The sequence below is a fragment of the Fundulus heteroclitus genome, chromosome 9 (assembly GCF_011125445.2).
Source record: "Fundulus heteroclitus isolate FHET01 chromosome 9, MU-UCD_Fhet_4.1, whole genome shotgun sequence".
Taxonomy (NCBI): Eukaryota; Metazoa; Chordata; class Actinopteri; order Cyprinodontiformes; family Fundulidae; genus Fundulus; species Fundulus heteroclitus.
In genome coordinates, this window is record NC_046369.1 from 603509 (window position 1) to 626905 (window position 23397).

The window sequence follows — 23397 nt, forward strand, 5'->3', positions numbered from 1 at the left end:
TTTTTTTTTTTTTTTTACAAAAACGAACAGGGAATAGGACAAAGAACACACACAAAGCAAAGGCATACCTTATTAAAATACATTTATCAGGCACAAAATACATACATATGCAATTCAAATTAATGATAAAAGAAACTTCAAACTTCAAAAAAATTCCAAATCAAATACATTTCTGTACTCCTATATGTGTTTATAGCTGGGGGTTTATGAACTTTAAGAAATGGTTTATATATTTTTATTTCCCTAACCACAACTGGGAAACATATTTGCTATTAAAAAAAACAAAAAACAATGTATTTTTTATGTATTTCTGTTGTTTATTTTTTAGAATATGCAGTATTGCCGCAAATACAAAGATATACAAAAAGAAACATTTGCCTCGGAAAAAATACAAAAGAATAAAAAAGTAAGAAAAACAACATATTTCCCACCGGAAGTTATTCTGTTCGCGCACGCGTAAATGAGCTGATGGTACGGATCGTGCTACGGGTACAGATCGGGTAGTGACATGCTCTGCTTCTCCCAACATGTCCTAATCTTTCCTACTTCCTTACTCCAGCTAATATACCTAGCTGATAGGCTGTGGAGGTACATGTGACCTTGATCCTTAACAGTGATTAGCTATGAAGTAGTGAGCGGATGGAAGTTCAATTTTACACAGGTTTGATCATCCGGGTTACATGTTTCTATTAATAGAAATAAATCTAAGACACTCAAACTGGCATCAGGAGTTCCTCAGGGATAAATTTTAGGCCCCCTTTTATTTACTCTTTATATTAATGATTTGCCCTCTTTGTTGTCTTTGTGTCAGGACCTATCCAGTTTAACCTCATGTCTTTACTGTGTGTTGATGTTGTACTTATATTCCTGTATTTTATTGCTTTTTTAACATAATGGCCAGGGGACTACAGATGAAAAATACCCTTTGGTTGAATCTGTTTTTGACATCATGAATTGTCATGTCCTGTGTTTTATTAAATTGCACCGTACCCTTTTAAATAAATAATTCTAACCTAATCTAAATTTAGTTATGAATCAACAGAAAATTAACTTTATAAGAAGGACCAAAAATAAAAGAAAAAATAAATACCAGTGTAAGTAATGCACAATTATTATCATTAGGGCACATTCACATAGAAAAGATGAAATAATCAAGTTAAAAAACACACCAGCATATTGGCTTGGGCTCCTTCGGTCCTTAAGCAGCATCGCCCTGTATGGCCATTCCACCAAGCTGCATCTCCCTTTCAGTGGACTAATGGAGGAGTTCAAAGTCACCCGCTCAAGAGAGGTGATGATGTACAGGGACTCGGCGGATGCTAAGTTGGCATCGGCAGGAATCCTTGTCAAGACCGGGAGTAAGTAGCGGGCACAAGAAGCCGTCAGTATTGCAGAGGCAAAAAAAACATGGTCAGAGCCGTGGCAGTGGGGAGGGCAGGCCTGGACAGCTTTCCCAAGCTGCGCTACGACTGTGCAGAAAGGAGAAGCAGAGGTAGAGGAAGAACGTCACATCAAGATGGTTGGCATGTCCAAGCAAGGGGCATGGACTAGGTGGGAGCATGTGGACCCTCGCAAATGCATGTGGGCAGAGCTCTGGAGAGCTGAACCTCTTTGCATGAAGTTCCATATACAATCCGTCTACGACGTACTCCTAAGCCCGGCCATCCTTCACACCTGGGACCTGGTAGATGGTCCCGAGTGTAAACTGTGCCAGAGAAGGGGCACCATGGAGCACATTCTGAGCTGCTGGCAAAAGGCCTTAGGAGAGTGCTGGAGCAATGGCTGGAAGGCCCGCTGCGAACCTTTTGAAATCGGGTGCAGAGGTTTTGCCAGACATTCACTCCAGAGATTGTTCAAACTCCTTGGTGTTAGAGAACTGCAGTTGAGGAAAGCCACCAAGAATATTCTTGAGGCCGCAGAAAAGGCCTCGCGGTGGCCGTGGATCCGTAGGGGGGATCCGTGGTGCGCTACTTGGACACAAGCCGGGGAGTGATCGCCCCAGGCTGGGTCGCCCGGGTGAGGGTGTCTGATTATTAAAGATCTGAAACAACCGTGACCCCGGTTTAATCACTGATGACGTGTCCAAGTATCACCGTAAGGTGTATTATAGTTCTATCGAATGAAAATGGGAAAAATGCCACAAGCATGATAGTACAGCAGCATCTCAGAGCAGCTAAGGCGTGTGAAAGAGTACCTTAGCATCTGAGAAACTGTAAATGATTCATGATCGGATCAGAACCAGTGCAACCATTATGCATTATTATTCAGAAACATCACAACCACCATACTCTTAAAAATATGAATTATTAATACCCACAATTCTGATTGATTGATTGATATCTTGTTTATACAGCTGATTTAATTCTGCATAAGAGGAAAATACAATAATTAAACCTAATACACCTTTTTTAAGGCCTTCAGCTGGTGAGATGAACTTTTTCCAGAAACTGCTGACTCCGGCTTCTAATTTTAGGCCTGAGAATTTTGGAGTTTTTGATATTTAAATAATTTCCCAGCATGCATCCTAAGCTTGACATTTATTGACCTTGACAGCTCCATGATTTCAGTCTGATGTGTCCTTCATGTATTATTGTGTTCCAGCTGCTGGAGGACAACATTGTCACTTTTGTGAGGAAGGAGCTGAAGAAGATCCAGAAGGTTCTGAGTCCAGATGACCCAGACTGCTCAGAGAGTCAGAGAGGTGATGAGGAGGTATTGGAAGGTGAGGATGAAGAGCAGAGGAGGAGCATCAGAGAGGCACTGATGAAGATCACTCTGAACTTCCTGAGGAGGATGAAGCAGGAGGAGCTGGCTGACCGTCTGCAGAGCAGTAAGAGGGTTTCTACAAAGATTTAACCTGATGAATAAATCACACATTTACTGATGTCTGAAGAGATGGAATCACATTTATTCAGATCATCTTCAGAAGATTATGTTGTTTCCTTCCTCATTTAATTTTTTTCTGTTAATTTAGAACATTCTGCTGCAGTTCGTCAACATAAACTTAAATCTGGTCTGAAGGAGAAGTTCCAGTGTGTGTTTGAGGGGATCGCTAAAGCAGGAAGTCCAACCCTTCTGAACCAGATCTACACAGAGCTCTACATCACAGAGGGAGGGACTGGAGAGGTCAATGATGAACATGAGGTCAGACAGATTGAAACAGCATCCAGGAAACCACACAGACCAGAAACAACCATCAGACAAGAAGACATCTTTAAAGTCCCACCTGGAAGAGATCAACCAATCAGAACAGTGATGACAAAGGGAGTGGCTGGCATTGGAAAAACAGTCTTAACCCAGAAGTTCACTCTGGACTGGGCTGAAGACAAAGCCCACCAGAACATCCACTTCATATTTCCATTCACCTTCAGAGAGCTGAATGTGCTGAAAGAGAAAAAGTTCAGCTTGGTGGACCTTGTTCATCACTTCTTTACTGAAACCAAAGACGTCTGCAGCTTTGAACACTTCCAGGTTCTGTTCATCTTTGATGGTCTGGATGAGAGTCGACTTCCTCTGGACTTCCAGAAGCAGGAGATCCTGACTGATGCTACAGAGTCCACCTCAGTGGATGTTCTGCTGACAAACCTCATCAGGGGGAAACTGCTTCCCTCTGCTCGCCTCTGGATAACCACACGACCTGCAGCAGCCAATCAGATCCCTCCTGAGTGTGTTGGCATGGTGACAGAGGTCAGAGGGTTCACTGACCCACAGAAGGAGGAGTACTTCAGGAAGAGATTCAGAGATGAGGAGCAGGCCAGGAGGATCATCTCCCACATGAAGACATCCAGAAGCCTCCACATCATGTGCCACATCCCAGTCTTCTGCTGGATCACTGCTACGGTTCTGGAGGACGTGTTAAGGACCAGAAAGGGAGGAGAGCTGCCCAGCACCCTGACTGAGATGTACATCCACTTCCTGGTGGTTCAGACCAAAGTGAAGAAAGTCAAGTATGATGGAGGAGCTGAAACAGATCCACACTGGAGTCCAAAGAGCAAGAAGACGATTAAGTCTCTGGGAACACTGGCTTTTGTTCAGCTGCAGAAAGGAAACCTGATCTTCTATGAATCAGACCTGACAGAGTGTGGCATCGATATCAGAGCAGCCTCAGTGTACTCAGGAGTGTTCACACAGATCTTTAGAGAGGAGAGAGGGCTGTACCAGGACAAGGTGTTCTGCTTCGTCCATCTGAGTGTTCAGGAGTTTCTGGCTGCTCTTCATGTTCATCGGACCTTCATCAACTCTGGTATTAACCTGATGGAAGAAACACAAACATCTATGTGGTTTTCATTTTTTAAGAAACCTGAACTAAAGTCTCTTCACCAGAGAGCTGTTGATCAGGCCTTACAGAGTCCAAATGGACACCTGGACTTGTTCCTCCGGTTCCTCCTGGGACTTTCACTGCAGACCAATCAGAGACTCCTACAGGGTCTGCTGACACACACAGGAAGTAGCTCACAGACCATTCAGGAAACAGCTCAGTACATCAAGAAGAAGATCAGTGAGAATGTTTCTGCAGAGAAAAGCATCAATCTGTTCCACTGTCTGAATGAACTGAAGGATCGTTCTCTAGTGGAGGAGATCCAACAGTCTCTGAGTTCAGGAAGTCTCTCCACAGATAAACTGTCTCCTGCTCAGTGGTCAGCTCTGGGTTTCATCTTAGTGTCATCAGCAGAAGATCTGGATGTGTTTGACCTGAAGAAATACTCTGCTTCAGATGATGTTCTCCTGAGGCTGCTGCCAGTGGTTAAAGCCTCCAACAAAGCTCTGTAAGGACACAGATTGTTGCTGCTTTTATTTATGATAGTGAGAAATCTGCTAATGAGGTAAAACTTGACTCATGTTGCTTCAGATTATTTATAATGATCCAATTCACAATAAAGGGAAACAAAGATGTGTAAAATCAGACTGATCCATCAATCTTTCCAAAGAGAACTTTGGTTACTGTAAAGAAATAAACAATGTTTCTGATTAATTGTTTAATAGCAGATTTTTCTCCCTGTCTCCTCAGACTGAGTGGCTGTAACCTCTCAGAGAGAAGCTGTGAAGCTCTGTCCTCAGTTCTCAGCTCCCAGTCCTCCAGTCTCAGAGAATTGGACCTGAGTAACAACAACCTGCAGGATTCAGGAGTGAAGCTTCTCTCTGCTGGACTGGAGAGTCCAAAGTGCAAACTGGAAACTCTCAGGTACAAAGTTTTCCATCCTGTTGTGACCAGATTTCTGTCCATTACCTGCTAATAACATGATGGACATGTTAGTTCAATGATAGATTTGTCAACTTTTATTGTCTTACCTTTACTCCCAATGGATACAATCCAGGCTAAGACTCATCATATGGGAGTGGTTAATTTTTTTAAAATTTTGGACCACCTTTGAAGAATGAATAACTGAAGATTACTCAAAATCCCTTTTAAAAATATAAAACATTATATGACAATGGTTTCTCCCAGGTAAAATTTTTCAACATTGCCACACTTTAACTACATAATATTAACAACAATATTAAAGGTTTTCAGCCCTAATCATACCTACAATTAACAAAAGGATGTCACTGCCCTTCAGACACAGCTCCTTCTCTCTGTGGAAAAATGGCACATGGTTATAGGGTAACCATGGGCTCACCTTAAACATGGTGCAGAGCCAGTGTTGGCTCTGAAGGAAACCCAATTAATTAAAGGAAAAGTCCGGTCAGCAAGGAAAAATCAATGGATCATTATCTATACCTAAAACTAATACGTTCGTGGTGATTTAATGAATTTAGCGTTAATCAGTAAAAAAATAAAAATTTAAACTGTCATTACAATAACTGAGTCTGGGAGTGGACATTAATGCCCAAATATGGTAACACCTCACTCCTGACATCACATCCTGTGACATTACGTTGCGGTAAGGCACCGCGCTTTACAAGCTAATTCAATAGGAACTGTTGTACACAGCTGCGATCAATAAAAATTATTTTGGATTTCAAGAGGACTTCACCATTGAAATACGCAAGAACTATTGTTAAAGCAACAATGCCCACGTGCATGGCAGTTGGATGTTCAGAAACATCAGGTAAAAGTGAAAAAAACATTAGTTATTTCACCTTTCTGATTCATGATCCACCACGGGTACGTCATTGGATTGCCAAGTTAAAGAGGGAGAATTGGCCATCGTACTTCTGACCAGAGAGAAAAAATGTCATCTGTAGCCAACATTTCAAAGAAGAATGTTTTCAAGATGACATGAGAGCAAGAATTTTCGGTAGGTTTTTCGTTTTTATAATGTAGAATTTGCCGAGACATTTGGTTACCTGACCAGAGGGGCGGAGTGATATGACACACTTGGAAATAATATGTAATGTGCCTTATAATTTTGTCCATTGTCTGGGCAGAGCTGGTCTGTGTGGATTAGCCTTTAGCCTGATCTGCAGACCACCACAGCTGTCTTGCCATGTTTTTTTCCCCATGCATCCGCCTAAGTCAGGGCTTCAGAAGCGAGGGGACCACAGCCTCTGCTGTCTGCTGCAGCTAATCCCGCAATGTGATGTCACAAACTGGGAGGTGGCAGTACTGTTCTTAAGCAACATGGATGCCTCCAGTAAAGCATATTCAAATGAAATTTTGTCTTTTTTAAATTCTTTTTAATTTATTGAAAAGTCTGTAATAATTTTATATTTAAAGTAGTTTCAGCAGTTTGAATTCTGATTATGACCGAACTTTTCCTTTAAAAACAAATGTGTCAACTCACATCCGTTGTGTGCAAAAAATTCAGCAAGAAGGAAGTTTGACTGGATGCCACAGAGGTCCCTGGATCAAGCTCCTGTATTCCACGAGCTAAATAGGAAACGTCAGATGCTAGACAGAATAAAGTTTTGGTGAATTTCAGCATAAAATCACTGCACCAACTTAACTAGCTTGAGTAGTGTAAACAAAACAACAACACAGAAACCCGGCCATAGATATAGACTCTGTGTCTCTATCAGAGTTAAGGTCGTTAGCTAAATTCATCTGCAGTTACAATGCAGACTACCTTGACCTTAAAACATTAGCTAAGATTCCTGTATTGATGTTGTATCATTTTATCAGATTTACTAAGTGGTTGGGTTGCTTTAACCTGCTCATTACAGAGCCTTGTGCTCTGAAAGCAGCCCAGCTTACCACAGGTTCTGCTACATGTTGCTGCCACTGAGAGACCTGATGTCACCACCACCATCATCATCAGCCATGGCAGCTGTTGACGGCCCTGCCACAAACATTTCTGTTATATTTACACATTTGGCAGCAAGAGCCTGAAAAGCAAGTTGCTGTTTTTATTCACACAGTTTCTTTGTGCCTCCTCGCCTTTTCTCCATCTCAGCATCCTAAATATCACGTAAAGGTTGTTTATTTACAATGAACTACTTCACAATAAAGGGAAACATAAATTTGTGTAAAATCAGACAAATCCATCTATCTTTCCAGGGAGAACATTGGTGACTGTAAAGAAATAAACAATATTTCTGATGAATTGATTAATAGCAGATTTTTCTTCCTGTCTCCTCAGACTGAGTGGCTGTAACCTCTCAGAGAGAAGCTGTGAAGCTCTGTCCTCAGTTCTCAGCTCCCAGTCCTCCAGTCTCAGAGAACTGGACCTGAGTAACAACAACCTGCAGGATTCAGGAGTGAAGCTTCTCTCTGCTGGACTGGAGAGTCCAAACTGCAAACTGCAAACTCTCAGGTACAAAGTTCTGCATCCTGTTGAGACCAGATTTCTGGGTGCCCTTGTGGCGCAGCGGGTAGCGTGACCCATGTACAGAGGCCTTAGTCGTCGACCTGGGTTCGACTCCGACCCAGGGTCCTTTGCCGCATGTCTCTCCCTCTCTTCCACCCCCTTCCTGTCAGCCTACTGTGTTAAAAAGCAAGAGCTGTGAAAAAAAGAAACCAGATTTCTGTTCATTAGCTGCTAAAAACATGATGGAGATGTAAGTTTCCAATGGATTTGTCAACTTTTATTGTCTTACCTTTACTCTCTTTGGATACAATCGGGACCAAATGGGAGTGGTTCTCAAATGTATTATTTTCCACCACCTTTGAAGAATGACCCCCCTCCATCCCAACAGAATGTGTCAAAAATGAAACTTTATTTTTTTATGCATTAATGTCTGTGATCTGAAGATTACCCAGCATCCCTTTTAAAATTGAATTACGTTATATGACAATGGTTTCTCACAGGTACAATTTTTAGACATTGCCACACTTTTTTAACTATAAAATGTACACTAAAATGTACACTGCCTGTGGACACAGCTCCTTCTCTCTCTGGCAGATGTTAATTTTAACCATCCATGAACATCATTATCCCAAAGAGGGGATCTGCTTTTAACCCATTTCTTAGGGAGCAGGGTGCTGCTGACCCTGAGTGGCGCACGGCAGTGTTGTAGTCAAGTCACTATTCCTCGAGTCCGAGTCCAGGTTCGAGTCACCAGTGTTCAAGTCCGAGTCAAGTCCAAGTCATTAAAAAAAAAATCAGAGTCGAGTCCGAGTCGAGTCCACTACTCATCCGAGTCAAGTCCGAGTCGAGTCACTATTGACGTGTGATGTATGACATGAAGCAGTAACATTCCATTGCACTAATAACTCTTTCGCTGTAGTTACCCTTGGTTTTACTCGGTAAAACTACCGCTTTTTCCAAGTCTAAGACGTCTCCTAACCATGGTTTTTAAACATTGTTGTTATGGAACGTGCAACAGCGACTCGAGGTACGCTGATAGGCCGCATATGAAGGATGTTAAAGCCGCAAGCGGCGTCGATCGGCCCTCGCGGCCAAGCGCACTCCGGCCTATTGGCCACTGCCGCGGTGCCGGCCGGTGGGCGGGGTTTGCGCACCGCCGGCCGCCTGCCACCGCAGATGCTGTCACGCATTTTCCTCGCCCGTCCACTGGGCGATTCCCACAAACGCGTTCGGCAGCGTTCCCCCATGACTCACAACAAATCTGGTGCAGATCGGTCGGTGCAGCGAGGAGATACAGCCTCTTGATAATGGTAATGCATTTGGCCACCGGGCCGGACTAAATTGTTCGGCGGGACGGAAAATTTATACCGATTCCTGGACGGTGACTACAAACAGAAAAAAAACGTCCGATGACGCCATGAATGCCGAGCAGAAGAAAAACATCGACTTACCTTTCTATCAACTCGGCCCGTTTTCCAGTCTTTCTAAGCCCTCGACACTCAATCCATCGTTTGAGCTGAACGTTGGTATGTTGTTCTGCTCTCACACTGTTTGCCCAACCTTAGCAGCAAGGGGCGTTGCTCATGAGATGGTGACGTCACGTGCGCGGTACAACATTTAGATATTAAAATCATACACCAAATAATATTCTAATGACATATAAAAATTATAGCCTAATGATATAAAAAAAGTAGAGTCTTTTTCTCAATTTCCGAGTCAGAATGATCTGAATGTAGGAGTCCGAGTCCAAGTTCGAGTCATCAGTGCTCAAGTCCAAGTCAAGTCACGAGTCTCTAAATTTAGCTAATGACTCGGACTCGAGTTCGAGTCTCGGACTCGAGTACTACAACACTGCCGCACGGGGAGCAATCTGTGCTCGTGTGTCTTGCTCAGGGACCCAGAGTGAAAGACTGAGTTTTTCAACCCCTGACCTTTGGGGCCTCTCCAAGACACAAATGGCAGCCTCTCTTACCACTAAGCCACCACACCCATGTGTTTATTTAAAAATTTTTATCTACAGACAACCATATGTTACCTCAGTGCAGAGAACTTGTTGCTCTGAGGATCACAACCACCTGGGCTCCCACCAATACGGGGACTTGCTCCCCGTATTGGTGGGAGACACTTAACACAACACCTGCATTATTTCTGTATGTTTGAAATAAAATAATTGAGATTTACAGTCAAAAAAGTAACAAAAAACTGAAGTTAGCAGTAGGAGAGATCAGAACAGAGAAAGATGAAGCAGAACTGAAACATGAAAAAATGAGAGATAAGCCCTGAAACTCATGATAGAAGAGATTTGGATATCTGTTAAAAAGATGGATTAGGTCCCAAAATAGCAATTCTATTTAGTATTTGATTTAAAAATAATCAGATTAGTTTTTATTGTATTCAATTTAGTCACTATCTGCTCCACCATAACCTGACAATGAGTCAAAAAAAAGAAGGCAGCAAAGATTATTTGTAAACAGGCAACACCATGACTGCTCAACTACACCTACAACAAGGACCCAGTGTTTTTAAAGGTGAAGCTGCTTTTTTGGGCTTGGCTTTCTTTCTGAGAGAAACCCTTTAATTATCTGCCAGTTTCCCACAATAAAGAAAAACATGAGTGGTAGGTAGTCTTTTTTCTTTTCCAGGTCCCAGTTTCTTAGGCATTGTGGCTGCCAGAGTTTACTCAGCACACTTCAAAAAACATGCAGGCCAGAGCCCAGAGTGACAGGGAAACTGGTGATGAGAAAGAAAGAGAATGAGATGATGAGAGATGTCTCAAAGGCATTCTGCTGATTCTGCAAGTGTGAAATATTTGCTCAGCATACGCTGCTAAAGCTACTGATCCAAACCACTGCTTAATTTTATATCTACCTTCAATTCTTGGCTCCATCATTGAGATTTAATCTATCTAAACATCAGAAATGGGGTTCTACTGGGACCAACAGTTAATCTTTCGTATTTTAAGCCTAGCTTGAAGTTTGCTTAAAGCAGAACATTCCGCAGAGTTTGTGTCAGTTTACAGAGTTTCCATCCCAGTGAAGCTCTATTCAGGATTCATTTGTTCAATTGTGTGTGTGCAGCTTGTCAGGCTGCCTGGTCTCAGAGGAAGGCTGTGCTTCTCTGGTCTCTGCTCTGAGCTCCAACCCTTCCCATCTGAAGGAGTTGGACCTGAGCTACAATCATCCAGGAGACTTAGGAGTGAATCTGCTGTCGGCTGGACTGAAGGATCCACGCTGGAGACTGGAAGCTCCCAGGTATGGAGGAATAAATGTATAGAGGTACTATATGACAAAGTTTGATCAGACTGATTTATGATCCCAGATCAGAAATCAAAGCCTCCTTGATTTAAAGAAGTCAAAATCAGAATTCAAACTGCTGAAAGTGCTTTAAATATAAAATTATTACATACTGTTCAATAAATGTTAAGCTTTTTTAATTAATAGTCATTTTCATTTCAATGTCCTTTAGTGGAGGCAGCCATCATGGTGAAGAACAGTACTGCCACCTCCCAGTTTGTGATGTCAGGCTGCAGGATTGGCTATCGAACGAATCCCAATGCCCTATCTGTCCCCTTGTAAATAAATACCCGTTTTCATGCCGAAATATTTTTTCTTACCTCTTAAACAAAAAGACATGGTATTAAGTATTTAAATTTAAAGTAATACTAATTTTATATTTTAGAGACATAAAAACAACAAATAAGCATTAAAGTACAGTTTATGGGTTGGGTTCTGCAATGTTATAAGATGAGTATAAAATCATCTTTAGAACCAATTTCTGCTCAAAATGGTGATCTGTACCGCCTAATCTACTTCCAGCAGTTATCATCAGTTATTGCAACTGTAAACTGCAGAAAATACGGGCAGAGCTGCTCCTTCTGAGTTTACTCTCTGCTGCTGTCAGGATGAGCTGCAGCGTTATGAGGCAGAGGGATATTTCAGCGTCACTTAGTTTAGAGCCCTAACAATCGACTTCACTTTCAGAAACAAGGCCAAAAAAACTGCAACCTGCAACTCATGAAATTTACAAGCGACCTTAGAAAAAAGAAGACCAAAGTCACATAAAATAAGTGGGCTTCGCAAAATAAGCATTCTTTCTAAGTGTGTTGTATCACTCCGCTCCTCTGGTCGGGTAAAAAAAAATGTCCCAGCAAATTCTACATTTTAAAAAAGAAAAACCTACCGAAAAGTCTGACTCTCATATCATCTTGAAGACATTCTTCTTCCAAATGTTGGCTACAGACGACGTGTTTTCTCTCTGGCCACAAGTTCGATGGCAAATCCTCCCTCTTCAAGGTAATCCAACAAAACAGCCCATGGTGGATCATGAATCGGAAAGGTGAAAAAAACTATTGTTTTTTTTTTCACTTTTACCCTCTGTATTGGAACATTCAATTGCCATGCTCGTGGGCATTGTTGCTTCAACAATAGCTCTCGCGAATTTCAATGGTGAGGTCCTCTCGAAATCCAAAATAATTGTTGTTGACCGCAGCTGTGTACAACAGCTCCTATTGAATTAGCATGTAGAGCACAGTGCCTCACCGCGACATTACGTCACAGGATGTGATGTCAGGCGGCCATTTTTGCCCAAATATGGGCAATAATGGCCGCCCCCATACACAGTGATCGAGACAACAATTTACACTTTTATTTTCTTATTGATTAATGCTAAATTCATTAAATCACCACAAATGTATTAGTTTTAGGTATAGCTAATGATCCACTGATTTTTCCTTGTTAACCGGACTTCTCCTTTAACCCCAACCCCCATCCCTCTCCGACCCCTCTTATCACTTCAAGTCAGAGTATTTGTATAGTTTATTTAAACAAGGCTAACGTATCCTTAGGAATAGTTTAATGCAGTGTCCCAATATGTAAAGATTCAAGATGATGATACAAATCCTGGAAGCTCAGCATGATGGTCTGTAACCCCAGAAATAGTGGAATGCTGTGGGCCGACTTTGTACAAGATTAGAGCAGAAAGACTTAAAAATGCAAAGATCACCAGTGTTGGGCAAGCTACTTGTCCAGTGTAGTGAGCTAAGCTATCAGTTACTCAACAATAACTTAAGCTTCACTACACAAAAGCTACCACCTATAGAAATATAGCAAGCTAAGTTACACAAATGTGTTAAAAGTAGCTTAACTACATCAGAAGCTACTTAACGTTGTACCAACCGAAAATGAGTCTGATACACTGGTTAAAACATTTATTAAAGATCAGCCAATGACCTAACACAATGCAGACATTGCTTTATGAGCAGCATAATAAAATACAAACTGAAGTAATTACTGCTAGAAATAAAACAAAAAGGTTATTTGCCTAGTACAGTACCCAGTACTCTATGAAACAAACTACTGTTATTAGTACCAAATTAAAGGTACTGTGTAGTGTTCTCACTCTGTTTGTTCACTAAATGTTGAAAAGAAATTAAAAGCTAAATAAAATAAACCAGGTCATTTAATAAAGCTGCATTTTCTGTATGCTTTGTATTTATATTCAAATGATAATATTTTCAGAATTAATAATAACATTTCTGTTAAAGATTTAATTTATCTTCTGCACCAAAGGCATAAGTAGGGAGGACAAGCAGAGTGAGTTTTGTGTAATATCAGACTTTATTATTGAACTAAGCAGGATTTAGACAGGATCAGAAAGGAAGGTGCATCTTCTTTCTGCCTTTCCCCAACGATCAGGGACCTCCTTGTTGTGTCTGGTGCTGCAGTAATTGGGTAAAACACCTTTAAATCTAGTGGCTGAGCACATAAAAGACAACCTCCTGATAATATAATATGCAAAAAACGCCACCAAACATTATTAACGCCACCGCACGTATTTTACGCGAACGCGCGTTTTTTACGTCACCGCGCGTTTCCAGCCAGAACGCGCGGTGACGTAAAAAACGCGCGCTCGCGTAAAATACAGGTTGGAACTGCACGTTATTGTACGGACGATAATTTGCCTAATCGGCTTGCCATAAGTTCCACTGCCGTATGCATGCGCATGTTTCGATAGATACAGACAGGAGAGGCAAAGTAGAAGCTCGCGCATGAACATGTCCAACCAACAACTCAGATTGATTGTTCACTCTGAATGTTGTTTCAAAATAGCAAACCTGGTTTCATTTCTTAGTTATGTCCTGGATTTTGTAGCGTTTGTGGACGCTACGTCGCTACTTGATCAAAAAAATAACGTCACTACAGGAAAGTTACTTGATTCATAAAGCAGCAACGCTACGGTCAAACTACTGGAAAATGTAGTTTAACTAATAGCTTCGCTACATGTGGCGCCGCTACTGCCCATCACTGAAGATCACTAATCATAATCTTATGGATATATAAATTAAAATAGCTGCTATAGATGAGTGATGTTCTGAAGGCAACACTGTGGGCAGTTTCCAGGCTCACCACAAGGGGCGTTTTTGGGTCATGTTAGAGGAGATGTAAAAATGGTGTTTCTGGAAGTAGTGAGGATCTTTACAAGCTGAGTTTTGAAAGCAGTCTGTTTTGTATTTCTTGGCACTGTGCGTCCTTAAGACTGCTTAGTTTTGTTTATTGTCCACTCAGAATAATTTACATAGATTTATGGGGTAATAATTTATTCTGCTGAATGATGGAAGATGGACCAGAACAAATCTTCATCCAGGAAATGGATAAGCCCTTGATTTTACACCAGTGTTCAGCTGGGTGTGAAATGGGATTTATTTCAATCAATCAATCAATCAATCAATCAATCAATCAAATTTGTATTTGCCAATAACAATTTGCATTGCAATCGAAAAATCAGTTCCAGTACAACCGTCCGTCACATACACTTAAACAAACAAACATTTTGGGGGGAACGATTGACTGAGGCCTTGCGTTGCAAAGGAACGCAGCCAGTCGGCCGCCGCTAATCAGCGCAGCCTTGAGGCGCATTCCTCCAAACAGCCCGGACCCCGCCTAAACAGAGTTTACAGGCGTTGCCTGTGAAATCTGTCGAAGTAAGATTAAAAACATGGGGATAGTGGAGGGAGAAAAAAGGACAAGAATTTACCATAATGTAAAAACGTTACAGTATGAGAAACCCTACGTAAAAAAAAACTCATTCAGAGAAGCATCCACAGGTGTCAGCGGGGGAGGGGGTAGCCGGGGGCTTTTCTGAGCACTCTCCGCCATAACAATCCAGGAGTTGAGATAGGGAGGGAATCCAAATATGTTATTTGTTATGAGGGCCTGCTGCACTGCCTTTCCTTTCACTGCTTTTAAGTCTTTTGCTGGCTCCAAATGGTAAATCCAATTTTCCAAATTATTGGGCTTTTTCGCGTTTCACTTCCAGATTTTATCCCATCTCCCCTTGAGTTCAAACACCAAAGTCAGTCTGCGTTCCAGCACAGCCAGCTTTTAAGCTCTGCTCCATTCACCTTCCAGGTTTGTCCGTTCACAGCCATAGTGAGCGTGTCATGCAGTCGGCAGCCTGATTAAGGCCAAATGGCTTTGACATCCGCTGTATTTGCCGATACTTCAATAATCCACAAAAAACAATAAGTAGAGATCCCAGTATCCTTAATCCAAATGTGAAAGTTTCAAATGTCCAGGAATGACAAGGTCGAAAGACACACCATTTTCCTCCAGGAATTTAGGGTGTATCTCACAAAATAAGTCAAATCAGGACCGGACGGGTCCCCCTTTCGTTGCCTACCCGTCGAAAAAAAATTATCAATAGTATTGAGAGACCAGCTTACCAGATCCATGTTTTTCAGAGTTCGGTTGATATGAAGAAAGTGCTCAGAAAGACAAGACATAGCAGAAGAGGGGGTAAAAGCTGCAGAGAGAGAAAAGACACGACCGACCTCAGAGAGAGACAGAGACAACTCGTCTGCAGGTGTGGCATACCAAGCCATCAGTGGGTTGAAACACCAACCCCATAATTAAGTACATGTTTAACATAATATACATTTAATACAGTTTATGTTCAGGGTGTGTTTTCTAATAAGCAAAGGTTGTTTTGTTATTTGAAAATTAGTTAGCACTGCTAACCCCGACCAGCAGAGGGCATGTTCACTACACTATGTGTTCTTAGTCATTCAGAGAATGTGGACACTTTTGAATGTCAAGCTGAAATATGTGTGTGGCGAACTGTGATGTTAAAAATAAAATTTTTGGCTCTTAAGAAGGCAAGGCAAAATTTATTTGTATAGCACAATTCAGTACAGAGACATTGCAAAGAGCTTTACATGAATAAAATATGGGAAAATAAAACTGAATAAAAGCAAGTAGGAATAAAATGTAGAAACAAAATAGAACATTAAAAAGAGTTGGACTAAAAAAAGTTGAACTAGTGATGTTTCAGTAGAACAGTTTAACTACAACAGTTGAATGCAGTCCTAAACAAATGTGTTTTTAACCTTGATTTAAAGGAACACAGGCTTTCCACACTTTTACAGTTTTCTGGAAGTTTGTTCCAGATCAGTGGAGCCTAGGAACAAAATGCTGCTTCTCCGTGTTTAGTTCTGGTTCTGGTTCTGCAAAGCAGGCTGGAGCCAGAAGACCTGAGTGGTCTGGAGGGTTGATACACTGTAGAGGGTGACACGGGAGTGGATTTTCACTCCTGTCCCATCCCATTCCCACAGAAAAAAATTGTGTCCCGTTCCAATCCTGGGCCAGAGTAAAACAAAAATTCCTGTCCCGTAAAATTAATCCGACTCCCATTCCGAATGACTCCCGCTCCTGCCCCACTCCCATTCTTGTTGTCTTCATTAAGTTTTCTGGCAAGACATTAAACCTGAATGTCTATGAAGGGTCAGTTAAGTTCTTATTTTAGCTGTAGTAAAGGCCAGTTAAAGTAAAAGAAACTATAATAATAAATAAATAATAAAAGTAACAAACAAGGAAACAGACCATGCCAATCTTAGTTGAATAAACAAAATGTACAATGTTGCCTTTTAAGAATTCATTAAGTAATTGTTTCACATGAGCAATGAAGTTACTTTTGTTTCAAATTGCTGAAACTAAAGAATAATGCACCTTGCAAGAGATCTATACTCAATAAAGAAAAAAGTGCATAAAGGCATTACTTTCACAATTTAGATAATGTACCTCAGTGGTTCAAAAACTCAGTTTTGTAAAAGAAAAAGTTGAATATCATTCAAGCATATTAGTATTTTTCCATTTTCAATAAAATATCCATAAACTAATTAGAGTTTATTATCAGAACCAATACATTCATCGAACATTAAACACATTCTTAGACTTTTATCAAAAATTGAGAGTAAGATTATGTTAATTTTCGGGGGTGGTGCGGAACTGGAGGCGGTCCAGTTAGCTCCGTCTCATTTTTATCCGACCAGACATGGAAGTAGACATGTTTTACTTCTGTTAAAAAGTGAAAGAGAAGTGTTAACACGTAGTTCAGTTAGTGAGTTAAAACAGAAAAAACACCACTGTTTAAATAATACTAAATAAAATAATAAAGTAGTTTTAAGTTATTGGTCCGTATTATTACACTGTTGCACATTGGAAAATTAGTCCAGGAAACACATTTTACAAGCAGGGTACTGAGTGTTAACACCGTGACATTCAACTCTCGTCAAGTTTGTTAATATTTGCAACTTTACAGTCACTCTGTGAGTTCAATAGATAAGTTCTTACTTATGACTTTGCGTTGCAAATCCAACTTTTCCAGGTTGAGTTTGCCACTAGCGGTTGATTATGGAGTGCTCCATAGTTGATCCCCCCATTCTGTTGTTGAGCGCTGCCGGAGAAAAATAGACCAGACGCATTGTTGGCTTCTGGGTCGTGTAGTTCATTTGACTTGCATTACAGTTCAGGTTTCTTGGGGGGAAAAAACTACAAAATTTTACGTTTTTGATTTTCTATTTTATTTCATTTCTTGGCATCGATCCTAGTTTATTGTACCTGCTATTGGTTTACTCCTGCTCCCATCTGCTCCCGTTGATATTTAATCCTGTACCGTGCCAATCACGTGATATTTACTAATGTTGACTCCCATCCCGCGGGATTCCCACGGGAATCACGTGATCTGTGGGATTCCAGAAAAAATGTCAGCCTCTAATACACGGATAACAAGTCTGTGATGTATTTATGTGCTAAGCCATTCAGGAATTTTTAAACTAACAGAAGGATTTTGAAGTCTATTCTCTGACATACAGGGAGCCAGTGTAAGGACATTAGAACTCGGGTGATGTGCTCTACTTTCTTAGTCTTAGTGAGGACGCGGGCAGCAGCGTTCTGGATCAGCTGCAGGTGTCTGATCCGCTTTTTAAGCAGACCTGTGAAAACATCGTTGCAGTACTCAATTCTACTAAAAATAAACATGGATTAGTTTTTCCAGATCCTGCTGAGACATTAGTCCTTTAATCCTGGAAATGTTCCTTAGGTGATTAAAAGCCGACCTTGTAATTGTCTTTAGATGCTTTTGAAGGTTCAGGTCTGAGTCCATCACTACTCCCAGATTTCGGGCCTGATCAGTGGTTCCTAGCTGAAGCGACTGAAGCTGTGTGCTAACTATTGATCTCTCCTATATTGGTCCAAAGATTATTACTTCAGTTTTGTTTTTATTCAATTAAAGAAAATGTTGGCACATCCAGGCAGTGATTTTACTCTAGGCATTTACTCAGTGCCTGAACTGGTTCATAGTCACCTGGTGACTGTGTGTCGTCTGCATAGTTATGGTAACTGATATTTTTTATTATCTGAGCAAGAGGGAGCATGTAGATATTGAAGAGGAGGGGACCCAGAATGGACCCTTGGGGAACCCCACATGTAATTTTTGTCATCTCTGATGTAAAGTTACCTACTGAAACAAAAAATTCCCTGTCCTTTAAGTAGGATTTAAACCAGTTGAGAGCTGTACCAGAGAGGCTGTTCAATGTCGATCACTCCATTCAGTGTTCAAAGAGAATGGAGTGATCGACAGTATTGAATGCTGCACTAAGGTCCAATAGAACCAGCACGGTGGTTCTTCCACAGTCTGTATTTATATGGATGTCATTAAACACCTTGATAAGGGCCATATATTAGACTTGATCATCACTAAAGGTATTAAGTCAGAGGGAGGGTTGGAACTGTGTAGAGATTGGAAAATATGTCCGACCTGAGTTTTTGATCTCAGCCTATTTGGGGTATTTTTTTATGAATGTCATTTAGCCGACAAAATGTACCGAAAGCAGTTAGCTCATAGTTAGCATGGGATGCTAGCTACTGTGGGTGAGGGTGGGGCTAGGGGAGTAAACAATGAGCCTGCAGTGCACGGGAGGAGTTTTTCAATCTGAGTAAATAAGCTAAAATAGGAAATGGTTGATTTGATTAATAGTAATTTGATTAAGTTGACAATGTTTGTTAAACATAATTGGTTGACCGTATTTGAGAAGATTTGCTATAGAATATATAATGAAACGGATCTGGAATAGATGCCAAGGCTATGATTTACTGTTTATATGTTGATGCAGAAGTTCATAATTTCACTGTGTGTTCTCGTTCCTTCACAAAATTAGGACACATATGAATGTGAAGCTGATATGTGTGTGGTGAACTGTGGTGTTGGCTCTTAGCAGAATAAAATAAAGCTGACTTTCAAATTAAATGTGTAGTGGAGGACATCTTCCCTCTGTACCACACTACACAGGCATAGACCATTACCCAGTTTTCTGTAATTTTCTTCTCACTCAGAACGGCTCACAAGGAAAATTAAAGGGCTGAAGGTCTTTAATTGCGCTGAATAGTAACTCTGAATATCAGAATCAGATATACTTTAATAATCCCAGAAGAAAATTGCTGTTTCAGTACAACCGACATTACACATTTACATCACATACATCACAAACATTACAGGAGGGAGACGGTTTACTGAGGCCATGCTGCCAAGGACACTGTTTACACAGTGCCCACAGGGCGCTGCCCTTGATTCTGTGGAAAACATTGTTGCCACATAGGGGAGGAGAAGAAGAAGGGAAAAAAGACAAATAAGTATATATATTTGTGAAAGTTAACCAGTTAGATTAGCATGATGAAGTCATGTCATTTTTAATAATTGTTTTCATTTTATAAACAACAGAAGGAGAAAAAGACCAACGACCAAAACATCAACCAGTCTTAGGTCAGAGCTGTGTTGTCACAAGGTCTCAGATCCTCTATCTAACAGTGATCCAGTTACTAATTACTACCTTTAGTTTCATTGGATCAACATTATTGCAGGTTCTCAACGCCTATCAAAAACATTCATTTAAAGTCCGGTCAAGTTGGTTCTTTCCATTTGATACCAGGCCCAAACGTTCAGCACCATCAGTTGTAGGATGGAAGTTCTGCCTTCAACCAATTAGTTGTTCTACAGTTCAAGGCTGCAGTGAGCAGCAGATTGAAGAGGTAGAACTTTGTTGGTCCCTCTGACAAGTTGTGGGCGATATATCGACTATAATCGATGTATCTCAAGTTTCCCTCCGCGCGATAGTTAAAATGACTTTATCGCGACCATGGCGGGTAAATTTTCATGGCAAGATTGAGCCGCTGTATTTATTTCACTGTGAATTTTGACTCTATAACTCTAGGAACCACCAGCAGACCTGCAGTCTGAGAGTGAAGTGCTCTGTTAGGAACATACGGGGTAATCAGAGCTTTGATATATGATGGAGCTTGATTATTAAGGGCTTTATACGTTAGAAGAAGAATTTTAAATATATATTCTTAATTTAACAAGAAGCAAATGAAGGGAAGCTAAAACTGGGGAAATATGATCCCTCTTGTTGATTTTCATCAGAACTCTTGCTTCAGCATTTTGGATTAGCTGAAGACTTTGAACTGCATTTTGTGGACTTCCTGATAGTAAAGAATTACAATAGTCCAGCCTTGAAGTAACAAATGCATGGATTAGTTTTTCAGCATCCCCCCCCCCCCCCCCCCCCGAGACAGAATGTTTCTAATTTTGGCAATATTCCGGAGGTAAAAAAAAAATGAAACTCTGTAAACCTGTTTAATATGGGATTTAAATGACATGTCTTGGTCAAAAATAACACCAAGATTTTTTACTTTATTACCAGAGGCCAAGTTAATGCCATCCAGATTAATTGATTTGTTAAGAAGTTTATTTTTTGAGGACTCTGGTCCAAAGATTACAACTTCTGTCTTGTCAGAATTAAAATGCAGGAAATTTAAAGTCATCCAGCTTTTGATGTCATCAAGACATGCTTGTAGTTTAAGTAACTGATTGGATTCATCAGGATTTATGGATAAATATAGCTGAGTGTCATCAGCATAACAGTGAAAATTAATCTCATGCTGTCTGATAATTTTGCCAATCGGAAGCCTATATATAGTAAAGAGAATTGGTCCAAGGACTGAACCCTGTGGTACTCCACAAGTGACCTTAGAGTTTGAAGCAGATTTATTATTAACATGAACAAACTGGAATCTGTCTGACAGATAAGATTTAAACCAGCCTAATGTTTTCCCCTTAATCCCTACAGTATGCTCAAGTTTATGTAGGAGAATATTGTGATCAACTGTATCAAATGCAGCACTGAGATCTAACAGGACAAGTACAGACACAAGCCCATTATCTGAGGCCATGAGAATATCATTGGTGACCTTCACCAGAGCTGTTTCAGTGCTATGATGAGCTCTGAAGCCTGACTGAAACTCCTCAAGTAGGTGATTACTTTGTAAATTTTCACAAAGTTTATTAGCAACTACTTTCTCAATAATTTTAGATAAGAAAAGAAGATTAGATATAGGTCTGTAATTTACTAACTTATCTTGATCAAGAGAAAGTTTCTTTGGTAAAGGTTTAATAACAGCTACTTTAAAAGCCTGTGGTATATATCCATTTACTAAGGATAGATTAATCATGTCTAAAATAGAGCCACTGACCAAAGTGAATATCTCCTTAAACGTCTTGGTTGGGATTGGGTCTAACATACAAGTAGAAGGTTTAGATGAAGCTAAAATTTTAGATAGCTCAGAAAGCTCTACTGCTTCTAAACAGTTCAAACACTGCGCAGGTTCTAAAGATTCCTCCAACGCTCCCTCACTTACTGAGGACGAGGTAATCATGTTTGGGAGGATGCCAATTGTTTTATTTGTAATGGAGTCAATTTTATTTGTGAAGAATCCCATAAAATCATTACTGCTAAGAGCTAAGGGAATGGATGGATCAACGGAGCTGTGACTCTGAGTAAGTTTGGCAACCGTACTAAAGTGAAATCTAGGATTATTTTTATTCTCCTCAATTAATGATGAAAAATATGCTGCTCTAACTCTGCGAAGGGTCTTTTTATACAACAATAGACTGTCTTTCCAGATTATGTAGGATTCCCTTGGTGTGTAGAGCGCCATTTTCTCTCCAATTTCCTAACATTGTGCTTCAAGGAACGCAGCTCTGAATTAAACCAGGGAGCCAGCTTCCTGTGAATAATCACCTTCTTTTTCAAGGGAGCTACATTGTCTAATGCAGAACGCAATGAGGAAGTCACAACGTTAACAAAGACATCTTTTTGTGAATGAGAAAAAATATTGCTGCTATTTCCAGGGCATTTCTGCAATTTTGAAGATATTAAAAGGGGGACAAACTCTTTAAAGTTTGATACAGCATTTTCCGATAAATATCTACTATAATGGAACCCTCTTTTGGGGGTGGAGAACACAGTTAGAATAAACTCAATGTTATTAAAAATTATCAGATAGGACAGGGTTGTGAGGAAATACTGTTAGTTCTTCACAATCAATGCCATATGTCAGCACAAGGTCTAAAGTATGTAACCAAGAGTGCGTCGGTTTATGCACATTTTGAGCAAAACCAATTGAATCTAGGATAGTTTTAAAGGCTACACTAAGGTTATCACATTCTATGTCAACATGGATGCTGAAATCCCCCACTATAATAACCTTGTCAGTGTTTAACACCAAATCAGATAAGAAGTCTGACAACTGATCCAAAAACTGAGTGTAAGGGCCTGGTGGACATTACAAAACAACAAACAGAAGAGGTTTTATTGCTTTGCAATTTGAATGAGGGTTAAATGTTAAAAAGAACTGTAGTTATTAATTGGCCTGGGACTAATTAATAAATCAGACTGAAAGATGGTTGCCACTCTTCCTACTCTTCTCACAGATCTGGGAATATGGAGGTTTAAATAACTGGAGGGAGTTGACTAATTTATGCTAACGTAGTCCTCTTGTAGCCAGGTTTCTGTGAGACAAAATAAATCAATCTGCAGGGCAGTCAAAAGTAGCCGGTCAATGGCGGCAAATCGCCGTCTATAGCAGCTCCTGCCGCCGCCTACTTTTTCCCTATTATACATCCCAAAAATTACCTTAGCATCTGTCTCCACTGAGAGCAACATTAACGAGTGATTGGGTTCCTTGTTCCAACCGAGATGCTACTTTTCCGATCAAAACACAGACCGGTGTTATGCCGAAAAGTGCAATAAAACCGTGAGAGCCGACGTGAGTTTTGAAACTGCAAAGCTTTGTCTTAAGCGGAAGATCAAACGTGCACAGCACGGCGTTCATAGACCAGTGTGATGCATTCACGAGCGTCAGAAAGCTATGGTGCATTCAGGAGCATGGGACATTTCAAACTTACAAGGAAAGAGGCATAAAACGGAATAGAACTTAACTCATACAATAATGTATTTATCCAGAAACAGCGTGGGCTTTCTTACAATACTGAATGCTCTATAATTGTATTTCTGACATTTTTTGATTATGCACATCTGTTA

General features: G+C 40.5%; 1 protein-coding gene across 1 annotated transcript in view; it reads left to right on the forward strand.

Moving 5' to 3' along the window:
- The window catches only part of LOC118564225 (NACHT, LRR and PYD domains-containing protein 12-like), a 159958-nt gene that overhangs the window by 123997 nt on the left and 12564 nt on the right, over positions 1 to 23397 (forward strand). The window contains exons 17-20 of the mRNA XM_036141639.1: positions 3188 to 3219; positions 5009 to 5182; positions 7521 to 7694; positions 10766 to 10939. Coding sequence (XP_035997532.1) covers positions 3188 to 3219; positions 5009 to 5182; positions 7521 to 7694; positions 10766 to 10939 — 554 coding nt within the window. The remainder of the gene's footprint in view (positions 1 to 3187; positions 3220 to 5008; positions 5183 to 7520; positions 7695 to 10765; positions 10940 to 23397) is intronic.